The sequence below is a fragment of the Myotis lucifugus genome, unplaced genomic scaffold, assembly GCF_000147115.1.
Source record: "Myotis lucifugus unplaced genomic scaffold, Myoluc2.0 scaffold_320, whole genome shotgun sequence".
NCBI classification, from domain to species: domain Eukaryota; kingdom Metazoa; phylum Chordata; class Mammalia; order Chiroptera; family Vespertilionidae; genus Myotis; species Myotis lucifugus.
In genome coordinates, this window is record NW_005871368.1 from 250,697 (window position 1) to 268,825 (window position 18,129).

The 18,129-nt window shown below is 43.7% G+C and overlaps 1 protein-coding gene across 1 annotated transcript in view; it reads left to right on the plus strand.

Moving 5' to 3' along the window:
* FARP1 (FERM, ARH/RhoGEF and pleckstrin domain protein 1) overlaps positions 1-18,129 on the plus strand; it is a 224,164-nt gene that overhangs the window by 135,194 nt on the left and 70,841 nt on the right. The window contains exons 3-5 of the mRNA XM_023764187.1: positions 7,887-7,929; positions 10,580-10,658; positions 17,763-17,860. Of these exons, the coding sequence (XP_023619955.1) occupies positions 7,887-7,929; positions 10,580-10,658; positions 17,763-17,860 (220 nt within the window). The remainder of the gene's footprint in view (positions 1-7,886; positions 7,930-10,579; positions 10,659-17,762; positions 17,861-18,129) is intronic.

An 18,129-nucleotide genomic window follows, 5' to 3' on the forward strand; every position in this document is an offset into this window, starting at 1 on the left:
TAACACCGGTACTTCACAATCATGAGTTGAGCAGGATTTCTGATACATAGTAGGCACTCAGTTGTCTGTTGTGTTTTATGCTTGCCATTCAAACTTAGAAACCCATGAGGCTGGCCCACTATTCTTTTATTAAAGCTACATTGCTTAGTGACTTGATAAAAACAATTCTAATTTCTAATCAATAAATATTGGTAAAGCTCAGGGAAAAGGTTGGCATCTTTTTGTTGATTATATATTCTTCTCCATGCCAGAAGAAAAGTTCGCCATTGGTAGGTGTCTTACTTAGCTGGGCTGCCACAACAACATACCATAGGCTGGGTGGCTTGAACAAAAGACATTTCTTTCTCAGTATCGGAGACTGGAAGTCTGAGATCAGGGTACCAGCCTGGTCAGATTCTGGTGATGAGCCCTGTCCTGACTTGCATATGGCCACCTTCTTACTTTGTCCTCACATGCGGAGGTGGGGGGAGATTTTCCTCTTATAAAGGCACAGTCCTATTGGATCAGGGACCCATCCTAATGCCCTTATTTAACCTTAATTACATTTTAAAGACCCTGTCTCCAGATACAGTCACCTTGGGGTTAGGACTTAAGCATATGAATTCTGGAGGGGAGCATGCTTAGGAGGGGAGAGAGAGAGAGAGAGAGAGAGAGAGAAACATAGATGTGAAAGAGAAACATCGATAGGCTGGCTCCCCAACCAGGGATCGAACCTATAACCCAGGTATGTGCCCTGACTGGGAATTGAACTGACAACCTTTTGGTGCACAGGACAATGTACCAACCAACTGAGTCACCCTGACTCCAGCTGGGCCTGTTTGTTTTCTTTATTGGATGTCAGATATTATGAATTTTACATTGCTGAGTGCTTAATAGTTTTGTATTTCTATAAATTTTATTGAGTGTTCTGGGATGCACTTAAGTTATTTGGAAATAATTTAGTCCTCCCACATCTGGCTTTTAAGACTTGTTAGGTGGAACTGGTGTAGTGTACAGTATGGGATAAATTATTTCCTGCTGCTAGGAATGCCTCTTTAGTACTCTACCCAATGCCCATGAATCATGAGGTCTTCCAACCTGCCTGGTGAGAATAGGTAGTGTTCCTGGCCCTATGTGAACACCAAGGCAGTGTTACCTCTAATCTCTTCATAGGTTATTTTTCCCAATCTTGGGTATTTTCTCATAAGCATATGTGATCAATATTAAGCTGACTACCAAAGGGTGAGCCTCTGCACTCTCCTAAATGCTCTTTCTAGAGAGAGTTTTTCTACTCCTTGGGGCTCTCCTGTGAACGCTCACTACCATGGTTTCTGCACTTTCAGCCCCATCTCTTTAACTCATGGATTTTGCCAGGTTCTTCCTACCTGCACCACAGTCTAGAAACTCGCTCAAGACAGAAGGCTGGGGCACTGTAGGGATGGTGATTTTTTTGTTCTGTCTCGGGGAATCACATTGCCTGGCACCCCAAGTATTCAGACCTGTTGTATTATGTATTGTTTCCTTTTCCCCCTCCCACCCCCAGCCCCCCCCCCCCGTGTGTTTCATGTAGGAAGATCCCGTTCCTCTTACTCTATTTTGACCAGAAGCATAAACCCCTAATAGGTTTTAAAATGAAAGCCACTCTTTACGTATCTTTCAAATATAGACTAATGTAAAATTAATTAAATAATTCTATAAACTATATTATGTGGTTCCTGTATACATTTTAGTTGATGATGAAATATTTCTGTTATATGCAGTTTTGATTTTTAAACATGAAGAGGAGAGGTGAACTACTGTTGAGTCCTTTAGCTTTTTGAGAGGTAGGATATTTTGTTACATATAAAGCACAGGTTTAGAGTCAAATGTTGAACCCCAGCTATGTGGCCTTGGGCAACTTAATAAGCTTTCTGAGTTTGGCTTCCTTCCTGTGTAAAATGACTGTATTGTTATGAATATTAAATGAGAATGTATAAAGAACCTATTCAGTGCCTGGCACACAGTAGGTGCTCAAGAAACAGTATCTTTTCCCTACCCGCTGTCTGATAAATGAATCAATCTCTCTTAATAGGACTCTTTCCAAAATACCTCAGATATTTCAATTTCCTACAAAATCCACCTAAAATGTCACTCATCAAAATAATAGGGGCAAACAGTTATCAAGGGAAAGAAGAGAATGGCTTTGGGAACAGTGACTCATGTTGCCTTGACTTTGATACCTAGGCATTAAACCATTTCTTCTCACCTAACAGTGTTTCGGTGCAGAGAGCACATTCCAAAGGGGAAGGTGATATTAAGAGGGGAATTGGAGGAAGAGAGGGAGCCTGAATAAAATGTATGCAAGCTGGGGACGTTGAGGCTGGAAAGCTGTGTTGAAATCAAATTGTGGAAGATAGTATTTACAGACTGAATTGTGACACCCCCCCCCAAAAAAAAAAAATTTGTATGTTGAAGCTCTAATGTCCAGTATGTCAGGATGTGACTATTCTTGAAGACGAGGCCTTTGAAGGGGTGATTAAGTTAAAACGAGGCTATTAGAGTGGGCCCTAATCCTATCTGACTGGTACCATTTTTAGAAGAAGAAATTTGGAGATACCCGGGAAATACCAGGGGTGTGCATTCACAGAGGGAAGACCATGTGAGGACATAGCCAGGAGGCAGCCATCCGTAAGCCAATGAGAGGCCTCGGAAGACACTGAGCCTGCAACACCCTGTGCCTCCAGAGAAGTGTGAGGACATTCATTTCTGTTGTCAGTGCTGGCCTCGTCTGTGGTACTTTGTCTCGGCAGCCCTGGCACACTCTTCCAATAGACCAGCGGTTCTCAACCTGTGGGTCGCGACCCCTTTGGCGGTCAAACGACCCTTTCACAGGGGTCGCCTAAGACCATCCTGCATATCAGATATTTACATTACGATTCATAACAGTAGCAACATTACAGTTATGAAGTAGCAACGAAAATAATTTTATGGTTGGGTCACAACATGAGGAACTGTATTTAAAGGGCCAGAAGGTTGAGAACCACTGCACTAGACCTTCAAATCCCAGCGGGGAAAATTTCCTTGATTTGGTGAGTCCCACTCACTGGGAATGATCTTTCCAGAAGTTCATTCATTTTAACCAGATCCCTTTGCAGCCAGGTGATGTGGCTGTGCGGTTGTGCTCTGATGCTCAGGGCGTGGTTTAGAGAGGGCAGGGGCGTGTGGCTCGGTTGAAAGGATGAAGGGTGGGGTTTGAGATACATCATGACAGCTGTGACCCTCTAGCGATCTGTGGGCAGGGAAAGGGAGACGGTGGTGCTTTGTCACCTTTTTACCTCATCTGGAGCTTGTTTCTGTGCCACTTAGGTTGAGTGAACAAGTGATTTGTCTAAAGCGATGTGATTCAATTCATATGCTTCCCAGTAGCCCTCCCCATATATCAAACTTCAGTGCTTTAACGCTAGTCAAGCAACAACCCATTTTTCTTCTTAGAAGTAAAAAGAGCTCCTTCTAGCTCATCCATGTGTAGTAGATTTGGTCTTGTGTGTGCAAGACCTTTTCTCTGGGCTCTGCAGCTGTCAATCTAACTGGTGACTGGATAGGCTCTCGAGGTTCCGTGGTCTCACCCAGGCCAGCTGTGATGTGATCGGTGCCCTGTGGCATCAGTGCTGCAGAGCTCGACCAAGTGGGCTAATTCGGGCCAGTCTGATGTTTCTAGACCGACATGTTCTAAAACCACATGCTCAGTTGGCTCAAACCGGTGCTTGTATTTGATGCTTTCCACAGAAATGCCAAAAACAGAAGAGAGATGTTTTAAAACAGTTCCTAAAATTGGCAACTGTGTTGCCAGAGCGTAGTTGTTCTGTCCTGAGTGGTTTGCAGAGTTTAGGCAGATTCCGTGGCAGAGTTGGCGATGGTGAAAGATCTCAGAGGTGCTTCTCCCGAGGCAGCCGTGGCGGCCGAAAGAGCTCAGGGTGGCAGGTGCATGAGTGGACGCTCCTCAGCCCTGGGAATCCCACTGGAATTCCTCAGTTAACTCGGTGTTTCATGCAACATCACTTCTCCGCTTGCCTCAACCCACCGCCTCTCAGATTTTACAGGGGAAACAGAAGGCATCAAAAAGGAACTTTCTTATCTTCGCAGCACAGAAATATAAACTGCATTGGCCATTAGCCTTTCTGTCTTTCTCTCTCCCTGCAATGGAAGAGCTATTCTTTCTAACTCAAGCCCTTGCCCTCTGTTTCAGAGCTACCTTCTCGCGTCACTTCAGGTCCCTTAGGACATCGGTTATCTCTTCTTGCTCATAGTCTCAATCCCTCCCCCTTTTTTTAAAGGACCCAGGGCCTTCAAAACAAGCAGATAAACAATGCCCTTATTTTGATTTTTTTTTACCCCCTGTACTCCTGCTCTCTTGTCTTCCTCCTCCTTCATAGCTGAGCTTCTTAAAAAGCCGTTCATCGGTTAAGTAGTACAGATTGATAGTTACAAAATAGTCACGGGGGTGTAGAGTACAGCATAGGGACTGTAGTCAATAATATTGCAATAACTGTGTGTGGTGCCAGGTGGGTACTGGAAATATCGAGGGAACACTTTATAAAGTATATGATTGTCTAACCACTATACTGTACACCTGAAATCAATACAAAATAATATTGGAAGTAAACTGTAATTGAAAAAAGTTTTTTTTTTTAAGGAAAAGCCCTTCATCCTTCCTGCCTCTTCACCGCCCACCATACTTCCTGACCCATCACTGAGTCAGCTGACCATCAGATATTCTAGTTGTCATCTTATTTTACCTTTCACAGTTCTTGATATTCGGCCTCTGGAAACACCACCTTCCCATGGCTTCCATGACTCTCTTCTTACTTTCTTTCCCCCCTCACGTGCTTCACCTGGCTGTTCTGTGGTGGAGGCATCCTCAGTGCTCATGGGTTCCATCCTCTGGACTCTATGAGGCGACCTTATCCTCCATGGAGTCAGGTGGTGGCGGCTTCTGAATGGAGATATCCTGCCCAGGCCTCCTCTGAGCTCTGGACCAGTGGGTCCCACCATTTCCACACTGTCTCTTCCTCATGAAATTCAAGGGCATTAAGGTTGCGGTTTATGGGTCCGACAGCAGAAATCTTGGTGTCATTCTGGTCATTGTCCCCTTCCTCAGCTACCATATCCAGTCCATTAGTAAATCCCATTGGATTTTACCTTTTAAATTTATCTTAAATCCCCCACCCCCGACTTTCTCCAAGCTCTACTTCTGCACCGCACCGCGGCCCCCCCCACCCCCCGGTCCAAATACCATCCTCTCTTGCCTGGACAATTGCAACAGATCAGCCTGAACCTGTTCTGGCTCCCCCTGTCTGTTCTCACACTGCCAGACTGATGTTTTTAACGTTCACGTCAGATTGGATCAGCCCCATGCTCAAACCCTTTGCCTTGTTCTTAGGATAAGGATGACGAATCTTGACGTGGCTTCTGTGGGGTCTGGCCCCTTCCTGACCCTCCAGCCTTGCTCCGTAGCCACGTCGGTTTCCTTGCACCTCAGGCATCGAGACAAGTGTTTTTACTGCGTGTGTCCATCTGTTCTCCTTACTCTCTTCCCCTGCAGCTCTCAGCACAGTGTCACGTTCAGGGGCATGTTTCCTAAACAGTCCCTCTACCGCTGCTTCTCCCATGACTGGGTCAAATTCCCTGTCCCAGACACGGTGAGTCCTCGGGGACTCCCCTTCACTTCTCATTCATTTGTCTCGGGTTCTCCATTTTTGTTGGGAAGGCTTTTTGATTTCCGCCTGCTGCCTCACTAGTCCGTAAGCTCCATGAAGTAAGGACCATGATTGGCTTTCTCACCATTCCCCAAAGCCTAGCATAGGGACACAGTACAATTTTGTTGAATTAATAAATGAGTTTGAAGAACAGGGTTTAAGTTCCAACTTTGGGCGTCTGTTCTCTGAATCTGTTTTCTTATCAAAGGAAGATACATTTGTCACCTCATTCATCTTTTAGGATTCTTAGGAAGAAAATAATATGTCTTGCAAATGATAATTGCTGTTTTGAATGATGATTCTCTTTCATTAAGGTTGAGGTTTATGGGTCTGACAGTGGAGATGATCCTAAATCAACTAATGCCACTATTTTTTTCTCTTATAGGATAGTGATAGAGGCTGAGGAATACAGAAATGAGTTTCATTATAAAATATTATTTATTTGAAAAAGTGGTGGGGAAGTTTAATGTGAATAGGTGGGAACTTAAAATTTTTAGTTATTTTCCTTATGAGAATTCTTAGTGATTATTTAAGGTAATTTGGATAATACAAAAGGCAGTTAAGAGGTAGACAAGACTCACCCATCTTTTAACCTCCAAAACACATTTTCCCACATGCATAAGTATTTGTCAAGAACATCATTTTTAATTCCTGCATGGTAATGTTATATAGACGTAGACCATTTTACTTATGTGTTTAGGTTATTGTAAGATTTTTGATAGTTGTAAAAATGCTATTAGCATTCATTGTACATAAATCTTTTTGTGCATAATTTCCCAAAGTTGAATTACTGGGTGAAAGAGCATGTGTAAGAATACTTTTTAGCCTCTAGATAATTATTCCCTAATTAGTCTCCAGAAACGTTGTACTGATTCATACATCCACCAATAGAGTAAGACAGTGTGCGTCTCCCTGCACCCTGGGGTGTTATAAACTACAAGCACCATGCACATACAGACATATCTAGATGCAAGTTTAATGGGTGGAAATGGTATATGGTTATTTAAATTTGCATTTGCAGTGAAAATTACTCCTGAATTTGAACATTTTCTCCTTAGCCATTGTCATATTTTCTTCATCAATTACCTGTTGTTCTTGGCAAAGTTTTGTAATGTTCTCATATCTTCTATCTATAATAATAAAAACGTAATATGCTAATTAGACCAGACGTCCTTCCGGATGACCTTCCGGACGAAGCTGGGGTTGCAAGGAAAGCCCGGGTCCCAGGTGCCAAAGGGAAGCCAGTGCTGGCAGCCGGGGAAAGGAAGGCCTACTCTTGCACAAATATCGTGCATTGGGCCTCTAGTTTACTTATAAAACCATCTTCACATTAAGCACATTAACCTTGTTTTTGTCATATATGTCAATATGAGCCTCCATAGAACCCTTTTCAAATGGCCACAAATTCCAGGCGAGTTTAAAGAAAAACACGTGTGAAATGGGATAATATGGTTAACATACTTTATTAATAAGGGCAGCTGGTCTCTCTTGCTCTCTCGCTCTCTCTCTCCCTCTGTTCTCAGTCTCTCAAGAATTTTGCCACTCAAACTGCATGCCAAGGCGAGTACGTGTGAAAAGAGTCTGGGCTTTGAAGTTGGACAGGCCTCTTTCAGTCCTGGCTCTGCCACTGTAGATCTGAGAGACCGGGACAAGTTATTGAACCTCTCCACGTCTCAGGTTTCTCTCCTGGGTAACAGGAATCCTTCTGGCCTTGTTCTTAGAGGTACATAGCTTCTGGATAGCGTCTGGTGCCCAGGCGGTATTCTATAGATAGCCATTCCCTTTCCGATCCGTTCATACGCGCACACACGTGTTTTGTTTCACTAAGGAGCATGCCTGTTTCACTCGGCTTGTAGCCAGACATGCAATCATGCATTAATATTTGCTGACTCAGCTAACTGTGACCAAAGTACAAGTGAGAGTAGAAAAATTTTTAGTTTACTGAGTCTAGGAGAGGTGTTAATTTTGAAGCTTAGGGATAATGTTAGCAAATTCGGATCTGTCCTGTGAAAGTGGTAGATGATGTCAGATATGGAATTCTGGAGAAAAGAGGGACCGCCTCCAGTACACCAGTACACAAAAACTTTATTTTAAACAGTTCCAAGTAAAGGCTCAAAATACACTCGTTCATTGAGAATTTGTGTCTCAGTCTGTTCTTTTTTCCTTTTGTAGGTGTGGCTGGACCTCTTAAAACCTATTGTCAAGCAGATTAGAAGTAAGTATACACCGTCTGTGTAACAGTTTTGTTAAACATCGAGCCAGTTTCCTCGTCTAGACGTCGGCCGTCCTGTGGCGTCAAGCACTTAGTGATACAGATTTTTATTTTACCCCATAATTGCTTTTCATCATCCACGAATTCATGTACTATTAAAATGTATGTTCTGCAATTTTAATATGTAACGGTTTGGTAATCAAAATTTTGCTTGGAAAATCAAATATGGTTTTGATTAACAACTAAACCATGCTACTAAGCCCCCAAATAATAGAGTTGCCTTGTCTGAACGAGGATTTCTTATTGTCACTTTTGCAGGGGAGGGGAAGGTGGAACCATTTATTCATAAATTGGTGTAAGGTTTTCTGTCCTGCCTCTTCAAAGCCTGTGAAGTCAGGATGCAAGCTTGTGTGTGTGCTTCTGAATTTCTGAATGGCAAACAGTGCTGGAGGGAGCCTGGCTTGCGTTTACCCTGTGCTGGAGAAGAGATTAAAGAGGGTCTAGGAGAGGAGGACGGAAAGAGAACACTTGGTTTTTCTCTCCCTTCCCATCATGCCTCGGCACTGGACCTGCCTCCTTTCTTGCTGCTTCAAGGTCAAGTTCAGAGCGAAGCTGTGTTCTCAAAGTCACTCCAAATAGTTCCTCACTGCAGCCAGAGACTGGGCAGAGTCTGGGGATGGTAACAAAGCTCCATTTCTTTAGCTGAGCCCGCAGCACACAATACCTCGTGGGATTGCTTTTCTGTCTCATTAAGAAACCCCACCGGGCCACTTACAGCAGTTTATGTGGATGTAATAAATGGACACACAGTGCCTGTACAGCCCTTACGCAGTTGAAATTGATGTTGAGCTGTCATTTAAATTAAGCAATTATTGATGCCGACAATGAAACCGCCATTGTTTGTTTAATGTTTATGGGTGGTTGGCCAGTGATCAAATGGGAGACACATTACAGAGAGAAGCCCCCAGGCCTGGTGGGTGCGGGTAGCACAGAGTCTAGAATGATGACATTTGTCCCTGCAACGACTGGTGGCGGAACTACTAATGGTGGAGGGGACTCTCCTAGCACATTAGCAAATGTGAGGACAGGGCCAGCACTGGGCGCCTGTTCACCCCGTGGGCTGTGACTAGCCGTGTGTGAAGAGCAGTCCTTTTTACTGAGTGCCAGCATCTGCTTCACGTCAGGCTCTCTAAGGGTCTGAGCCCCCTCCTTTAACACCCTTGTCTGTGAAAGTAACTGAGAGGAAACAGCGTGGCCTCCCCATCTTCCCCATTTTTCATTGTTATTTTGTGACCCAGAATTGACATGCCAGGGTTTTTGTTAATGTTTAGGTGATTAAGGAAAATCCCAGTTTCTCTTGGCTTCGGTATTTCTGTGCCTTGTTTTCTTCCTCCTCATTTTTTGTATATTGGTGACATCTTCGCCTTATGATGTGCTATTTTTGTATCTTTCCTAAATTTGAATGTGTTAGCATAGAAATTATGATACAACATCTGTCTTTGTGATAGCGGGAGGTAGAGCAAACATGAGAACTGTTAAAATTGGGATTTCGTTATAGTGTCTTATATTTCATAGAACATAAACTCGTTGCTGTCATTCCAAACGGCAGAACCCATAAGATTGCCCTTGTATTGTAGCTGATACATCAGACAGTCTCAGATTACAAATTATTCTTTTAGTTTATAACCTGTTTGTTCTGTTTTAATTCTAAAAACAGAATGTATTCTTCTCCTTCACCATCTCTCCCTTACTACCCCTTCCAGATCTGCTTCCTAATTTTGTCTGAACTCATCGATAAATGGTTTATAAGGCACTTAGAAGGCGTGGGCTGACTGTGGCGGGGCAGGGCCTGGTCTTGTTGAGGTTTCTCTCCGCACTCAGGAGAGCATCTGGCATATAGGTCTACATACATATTTGATGAACACATTAACAGCTGTACCTTGTAGATAGTTAAAAATAATAAATTACATGACTAATTTACATTTTCATTATCTCCTTTTAAAATGATCTAAAACTTGTACTTGGACAAAACCAGCTAATTAGGCACATTTTTTAAAAGAGAAAAATGCCTTTCAAACCTGGGTACAATTGAAGTCTCCAGAGAAAAAGTCTAATACCTCCATGTGATACCTTTGTCACAGTTTAAAAACAACAACACAAGTCCAGCTGGTGTGGCTCAGTGGTTGAGTGTCAACCCAGGAACCAAGAGGTCACCGGTTCAATTCCCAGTCAGGACACATGCCCGAGTTTCCAGCTCAATCCCCAGTATGGGGTGTGCAGGATGCAGCCAGTCAATGATGTTTCTCTCTCATCGATGTTTCTCTCTCTCCCTCTCTCTCTCTCTCTCTCTCTCTCTCTCTCTCTCTCTCTCCCTCCCCTCCCTTCCCCCTTCCTCTCTCTCTAAAAATCAATTTAAACAAAAACGTTAAAAAGAAAAAAACAATAACAAAAACACACACAAAACAGATATTTGTTTCTCCACAGTGTGAAAGTGTGATTCAGTAACTGTGATTTAGTTGTTCAGTGTCTGGGGTGTACTCTTGGCTACTTGGAATGAGTCTCATTATTTGGTATATAATATACCTCAGAAAATCTTTTCTTTAATTGCATTTGAAACGAAAATCAATAACTGCTTTTTTTTCTCCTTCTTTAGGGCCAAAGCATGTTGTTGTTAGGTTTGTGGTGAAATTCTTTCCACCTGACCACACGCAACTCCAAGAAGAACTCACAAGGTTAGTGGTTGGCTGTTTATTGCAATGGGGTGCCAAGGAGAAGCGAAAGTTAATGTTCTGAGTCCATTTGATTAACATTTTCTCCAAGTCTACGTAACCAGCATCCACTCTGTGCTTAACAGTTTAATCCCCCCCCCCCCACCTTCCAGTTATGCTTACAAACACGGGGGCAGGCAAGTACCACGTTTTCCCTAAAGCCTGGTTTCTACCCTTGATCTTAGCCAAAAGGCCAAGAAGTGATGAAGTCTTGTTTCTTCAAGGCTGTGATATGAGAAGGGGATCAGACTTTCCTTGTTACTGCCATAGTTTCCCTCTTTATCTATGTTATCATCAGATGGTTTGGGAAAGTGAGTCCCTCCTGGGAAGTCAAGATGTTACCTCAGAGTTTCTCTTCATTGCTGTCCTGGGTGGGTGGACAGGAACTGTGGTCAGTTTCTTCGGCAGCTTGGCCAAGTGGGAGAAGCGTGAACCTCGGCCGGGCCTGGCTCGGGTGTCAGTCCTGCCTTTGATAGCTGCGTGACTGGCCAGTTACTTGGTCCCTCTGCACCTGTCTCAGTTCCTCTGTGTCCGTGTGACTGTACGGCTGGCCTGGCTGTGGTTGTTTGGGGGATAAGCATTATTACACATCGAATGGCTGGAACCCAGGGGGGACGCCATGAATGGTAACCATCACCATCACCATGATTGTCATCATCATCAGTACTACCACTTCCTTTATAATTTGTGGCGAACACGTGGGTTTCTAGAGGAGGTCAGAGCCCAGTGGGAACACGTGAAGATAAAATGCCTCCCTTTTCAGTATCCTCCCTTTGGGTACACTAGTCTGACCAGCCAAATTCTTGCCACACTGCCTTTTAAGACATAACTGTTCCAGACCAAAGCGATGGCACCTTTCTCATCCTCTCATCCCGGATACAGAGCACGATATCTTGGGTGGCTGACCATCATTTAAGAAAGGGATGAAGATATCCAGTCAAAAGGATTTATGAAGTGTGTACACTGTGTGCAAGCATTGCTCTAGGCACTGGGGATATAGTGATAAAAAAACAAGTCTGCCTCTGATGGGAACAGACAAATCTATTAAATAAACAAACAAACAAAATCAGATAATGGTAGGGCTCTTTATTTAGGTCAGGGGTCCTCAAACTTTTTAAACACGGGGCCAGTTCACTGTCCCTCAGACCGTTGGAGGGCCGGACTATAGTTTAAAAAAAAACTATGAACAAATTCCTATGCACACTGCACATATCTTATTTTGAAGTAAAAAAACAAAACGGGAACAAATACAGTATTTGTATTTGCATGTGGCCCGCGGGCCGTAGTTTGAGGACCCCTGATTTAGGTCATTGAGTAGGATGATGGCAGAGAAGGTGACTGGGTGATGATTTTAGATTGGTTAGTCTGGGCTGCCTCTCTGAGGAAATAACGAGGATCTGTCAGTCATTTTCAGGGGGAGACCTTCCAAGTAGGCAGTGCCCAAGGCAGGAACAAGTGACAGGTGTCAATCAAAAACATGCTCTGCATGGCAGGAACGGTGAGAGCGAAGTGCACTGAGGTGGGACAGAGGCCCGAATGTCCTTACTGTTGAAAGACTAGTTGCCATGTGGATGTTGTGGGGAGGATGACAGCAGGGAATCCAGTGAGGAAGCGATTGCCATCATCCAGCCTGAGATGGTGGCGGCAGAGGAGGCGGTAGGAGTGGAAATGGAGATGTGTGGCTGCATTTGCAGTACTTGCTGGAGGTGGGTGGGGTCCATCCAACTGGGTGATGTGTTGGGGATGGAGACTGAGGGGAGGAGAGAGAACGCTTAGATTTGACTGAAGCAACTGGCTGGGTGTTGGTGATGAATAAATGGAATGGGTGGAGGGAAATAGAGGATTGGGAGCGAAGGGAGTCAGGAGCTTGCTTCTGCAAGGCTGTGTTTGAGACACCTACTCGACATCACGTGGATGCGTCAGGAAGGGCATTGGGTGCATGGATTCCAGCGAGAGGTGAAGGCGTTGTGTTTCTGAATGAGTCACCACTGCTTGTTTGCCTCCACTTACAATCCTCCATCGATGAAGCGGTTAGAGGCGGCTGGGAACTGCAGAAGCTGTCGGCCTCTGGGAACTGTGCAGTTTGCCAGAACGCTGAAGCAGAGGGGCAGCTGGAGCTACTACACCCAACTGCACAAGACAGAGGGGCCGACGACAAGTGTTCATGTGTCATTATTGGGGCTACTGTGTCTCCGTTTCTGGGGCCAGCCTTCCTGTCGTGGGAACATGCATTGCTCCAAGCTCAGAATATTGAAATAAGTCTGCGGGCGAGTCCAGCTATTGGTCAGCCGTGTGGATTTTCCTCTCGCGTCCCACTGGGGCTCTATCCTGCTTAGGAACTTGGCAGCATAAATCCATTTTCCCCACTTTTCCTCCCCGTTCTACTTTGCAATGAGTTTTGCACCTTTTCCATTTTTATGACTCATTGCCTTTAGAGGTTTGTAGTTTTCTTCCATTCTGGTCCTTGTTATAAAATCCCATGCAACTCGTTACCCTCGGGCCCAGTGCGCCCGGTGTCTTGCCAGCTGCTGTGGCCGATCTGGCAACTCCCCCACGTGACACAGCTCAGCTGGATGCAGAGCACGTGACACAGCTCAGCTGGATGCAGAGGGTTTGAGTATTTAAAAATCTTTCCTGAAGAGAGAATTCTTTGGGTTCAAGGGTGAATAAAATTGCTATGAAACCTAGAAGCTCCTCATCACTTTCTCCACTTTGTCACGAGGTATAACTAGAAGAGGACCTCCCAGATCCAATATGCTGACTGCCACACTCTCAGTGTCCCGTGTAAGCAAAAGTGGAATGATGTAACCATTGAGATTCCAGGGACTTTTCTGTAGCAGATGGCGGTGAGGAGGGGCTTAGGAGAAGGTCTGCGTGGACAGTGCTAATTTAGACGAGGGATGTGTGGAAAAGAGAGACAGAGACGGGCCTGCAGACTGTATAGTTTGGCGGACTCTAAGTGACTCTAGCCCCGTGGCTAATTCTTCAGGCTTCCAGGAGCAGTTTTCTGCTCCCCACTAATATAGATGGAAGATAACATTGCACTTGGTGGTTAAACAGGAAGCTGAGTACCTGTCTAATTATCGGACTGCACTTGTGGTAAAACCCTGTCCTATGGACAAAAGGAGAAAGTCACCGACTTTTAGGTATAGTTTTAAAAGCTAGAGTGAGCTCTTTGGAAAATAAGTCGCCAGGCTTCCTTACTGCAGAGCTCTGAGTCACTTTTCTGATGCTAATGAGTTTAGGCACACTTCTCACTGGGCATCCCATCGTCAATCAGATCTAATGGTGAGAGACCCTATCGGAACTTGCTGCTGTGCAAGGTCTGCTGAAGGGTGTTTCTTAGGCTGGCAGAGAAATTGGACATGACACTGAGGAGGAAAAAGAATCAGACCTCCCAAATGAAATAAATGGAAATGGACATGTGTAAAACCAGGCATCCTGCCCTAGCTGGTTTGGCTCAATGGATAGAGTGTCGGCCTGCAAACTGGAGGGTCCCGGATTTGATTCCAGTCAAGGGCACATGCCCCGGTTGTGGGCTTGATCCCCAGTAGGAGGCGTGCAGGCAATCGGTGATTCTCTCTCTTCATTGATGTTTCTGTCTCTCCCTCTCCCTCTCTGAAATCAATAAAAATATATTTAAATAAAAATAAAAAAAAGCAGGCATCCGGTGGGTGTGATTTCCAGTCCCAGGAAGCAAAGCCCTTCTTGACTAGTTCTCCCACTGTCATGTCCTTCCTCCTCCCATCCTAAAGCCAGTCCATTTCCTTTTGAGTGCTTTTTAAAAAAATATATTTTTATTGATTTCAGAGAGGGAGGGAGAGAGAGAAACATCAATGATGAGAGAGAATCGTGGATTGGCTGCTTCCTGCATGCGCCACCCTGGGGATCAAGCTCGCAACTTGGGCATGTGCCCTGATCTGGAATCAAACTGTGGCCTCCTGGTTCATAGGTCAAAGCTCAACCACTGAGCCACACCAGCTGGGCCCTTTTGAGTGCTTTGAGCATTTTCCTTGTGTTTGGCGGTTTAATTTTATTTAGTGCCTACTGAGTACACCTTAGCCTTTAGCTCATGAATTTGGTTGGAATCTCTTCAGATTATAGTTGTTGCCGAATCTCTAAAGTTAGATTGCAGCCAGCGTGCTCGACTTACAACTGTCATCCGGAAATCAGTACCCAGGAAAGTCTTTCTCGTATTACCAGGGCCCTGGGACAGAAAGGTCCGCATACTTAGGGTGACAAGTCCTTCCTGCAGTCTTCATCATGACACTGCCCTCTAACTAAGTGTGTGATCTTTCAGACCCACTGCCACCTCGAGCCCACAGAGACTGTCCCCAAAGGCCCCTGAAGCCCGTCACACTCTGAATCCCTCCCTGTGAGCACAGGACCCCATGCTGGAATTTGAGGTGCTAAAATGTTCCGAATGTAATGTTTGTAAAACATAAGGCCCTCCTGCTTATTTTAAAATTGACCATATAGGCCAGAATTAAAGCCTGTAGCTCTAAGAAGTGTTGGGTTCAAAAGACAATAACCACTACCTAATGCAGAAAGATGGTCTATATTGCCTCTCCTCATATAAGCCTGTATGTTGATGTTTGTTATTTTATATTCTCTGCCCTTCTTCCCTTGGACTTCCCTGAGAGAAGAGGGGGTGGGGTTGGGGCGCGGGGGGAAGAGAACAGAGAAAACACAATTAATTGGCAGATATATGAGTGATTTAGTTTTGTTTTCAGCTTTTGTTCTGTTTTTGATGGTTACAGAATTGCGCCTTGTTTTTTAGTTCTTAATAATGGAACTTTTTAAATGACTTAAAGAAGATTAGTTTTGTTTTCTTAAAAAAGTTGCTAACATTCATTGACTTTTTATTTTAGTCACTGTGGTTTCCATGTATTATTGCATTTGATGGCAACCTGTGGTTGTTCTTGTTAAAGCCTTTTTTAACAAAATTAAACATAAAGTTTCGTTATTACAAAAGTAATGTACAGTGTAGAAAGTTAGAATATACAGATAAACAAGACTAAGAAGATAAAAATACTGTATTCCTATTGCCCAGAGATTACTATTAACACATCAATGTGACATCCTTTCTGATTTTTTCCCTATGCATATGCATGTACTTTTCATCTCATCTAATACCCTGGCCATACTCAGATTTCCCCATTTGCCTCCCCCCGCCCCCATGCCATTCATACATGCTTATTCTAAATGAAATTCACTGAAGGACCACACATTGCGTCTGGTTATCATGTCCTTGGACCTCACGATACGATCTTGGTAGAGAAACTGGGCCAGTTGTACAACAGAATATCTTAGCTCTTGTACTTTTTAGCTTATTCCTCTAGCCCAGCGGTTCTCAACCTGTGAGTCGCGACCCCTTTGGCAGTCGAACGACCCTTTCACAGGGGTTGCCTAAGACCATCCTGCTTATCAGATATTTACATTACGATTCATAACAGTAGCAACATTACAGTTATGAAGTAGCAACGAAAATAATTTTATGGTTGGGTCACAACATGAGGAACTGTATTTAAAGGGCCAGAAGGTTGAGAACCACTGCTCTAGCTTCCATATTTCCTGAAAACTGGTAGTTCTAAAGCCTTGACAGATACAAGTTAAACATTTTTGGCTAGAATTCATCATAAGTAATGTTGTGTGCTTCCTATATCATTAATGATGCTAAGATGGATCACTAGAGTGGTGGCATTCTGATCTTTCCATTATGAAGTAAGGTGCATGTTGCTTTGTCTATGCAAAAGTCCAGTTTCCTAAGTGGTTTTTACACCAATTAACAGTCCTTCTTAGAGTCAATACTTTCTTTAGAGGTGGTAGAATGGGGATCTTCTCATTCTGTTATTCCTGCTGCACCATTAGTTAGCATTCTTCTGTAAGATAAAACTTTGCCTCACCTACTTGGACTAACTGGACATAGTCCAAGTACCCTTCCTATGGGAGAGACAGATTACATGACCACTGTCTTGGTCATGGGTTACCAATTTTTGAATAAAGAATTGCTATAACAGTCTTCTCAAATTGGTGACACATTCTGTTTTTCCTGTTTTCTCTTTCTTTTTTTAGTATCGTTATATGAAATCTTGAACTTTCCATTCACTTTAATCATTCTTGTTGCTACTCAAGCTGTTGCCACTTTGGCCAGTGGATGCCCCTTCAATGCAACCCATTTGTTTTGGGAAGCTGCCTTGCTTTCTGGCATAGCTAGATATTCCAGACTCATTTTGCACCTTCCCAAACCGCAACCTGGAATCTGCATTTCTCTGTGTCCTTCCAAGGGGTAATTGGGTGGGAGCCAGAATCTGGTTTGTTTGGTAAGAGTTTCTTCTGAGATGACACTGTTTCTAGGCAGTGGGCAAAACTACTAAATGTCTTTTCTAAAAATGTATGAGTTCATACTGATATTTTCAAATCAATTTTAACATTGACTGCTTCCCCATAATTTCGTTGCTTTATAAATACCTCTTTTCTCTTTTGCCAAAAGTGTTTACTTGCTTTATCCTACAATATAAAGAAAAGAATTTCAAAATAAATTGATTTTTTTATACACCTGAGAGCTGAAACTTATGGAAGTGGCTAAGTGAATATTGCACCAAAAAAAGATACCCTTGTCTTCCCATTTCCTGTTGCAAAGCTTTTAACTAACCATAATGAACTATTGTTATTGTCTGAGCCATAAAGCCATTTTTAGCATATTGTTCTGTGAAAAAAAGTTAATTGTTTACTTTACCTTGCAAAAATATATAGGGTGGTAAGTAATCGTCGTATATTTAACCACTGCTTCTCTCCATATAAAATGAAACGTATTACTCACTGCGTGGAAAGATTACAGCACGTGTCTCCCAGTCCTTCAGGGAACTGTGAGTATTTACGCTGCAGTCAGAGGCCTCAGAAATTAATTTCAGCCTTGCGGATTTTCTTTTCCTTGTTTTTTGGTACCTTTTTTTTAGTTGCTCACGGTGCGGACAGGTTGCCGGGGTGAGCATGACTTAGATGCCGACCTTCCCCGCCCTCCATAGCTCATCTCTGTGTTTATGACGCCCCTCTCTCTGTTTGCAGGTACCTGTTTGCTCTGCAAGTGAAGCAGGACCTGGCTCAGGGCAGGCTGACGTGTAATGACACCAGCGCTGCCCTCTTGATCTCACACATTGTACAATGTAAGTGCTGTCGGTTTCCTTTAGAAATCATGTTGGAAATAACACAGTGATCTGATTGGAAAGGAAATCAGCTCCACTAACAACAATAATAATGTCTTCATGTTCTTTTGCTGTTAGCCTGCGTGCGAGTGAGTGGAAAACAGTACTTCTAATTTCATTTAATATGCGTGTCCCCCAAACATTGACCCAGGAGTTCTGTGTTCTGCCGTTTATCTACCCTTTTCAAGGCCCAGTGCAATGGTTGACGTCTCACTTGTCTCAAAGGAGAA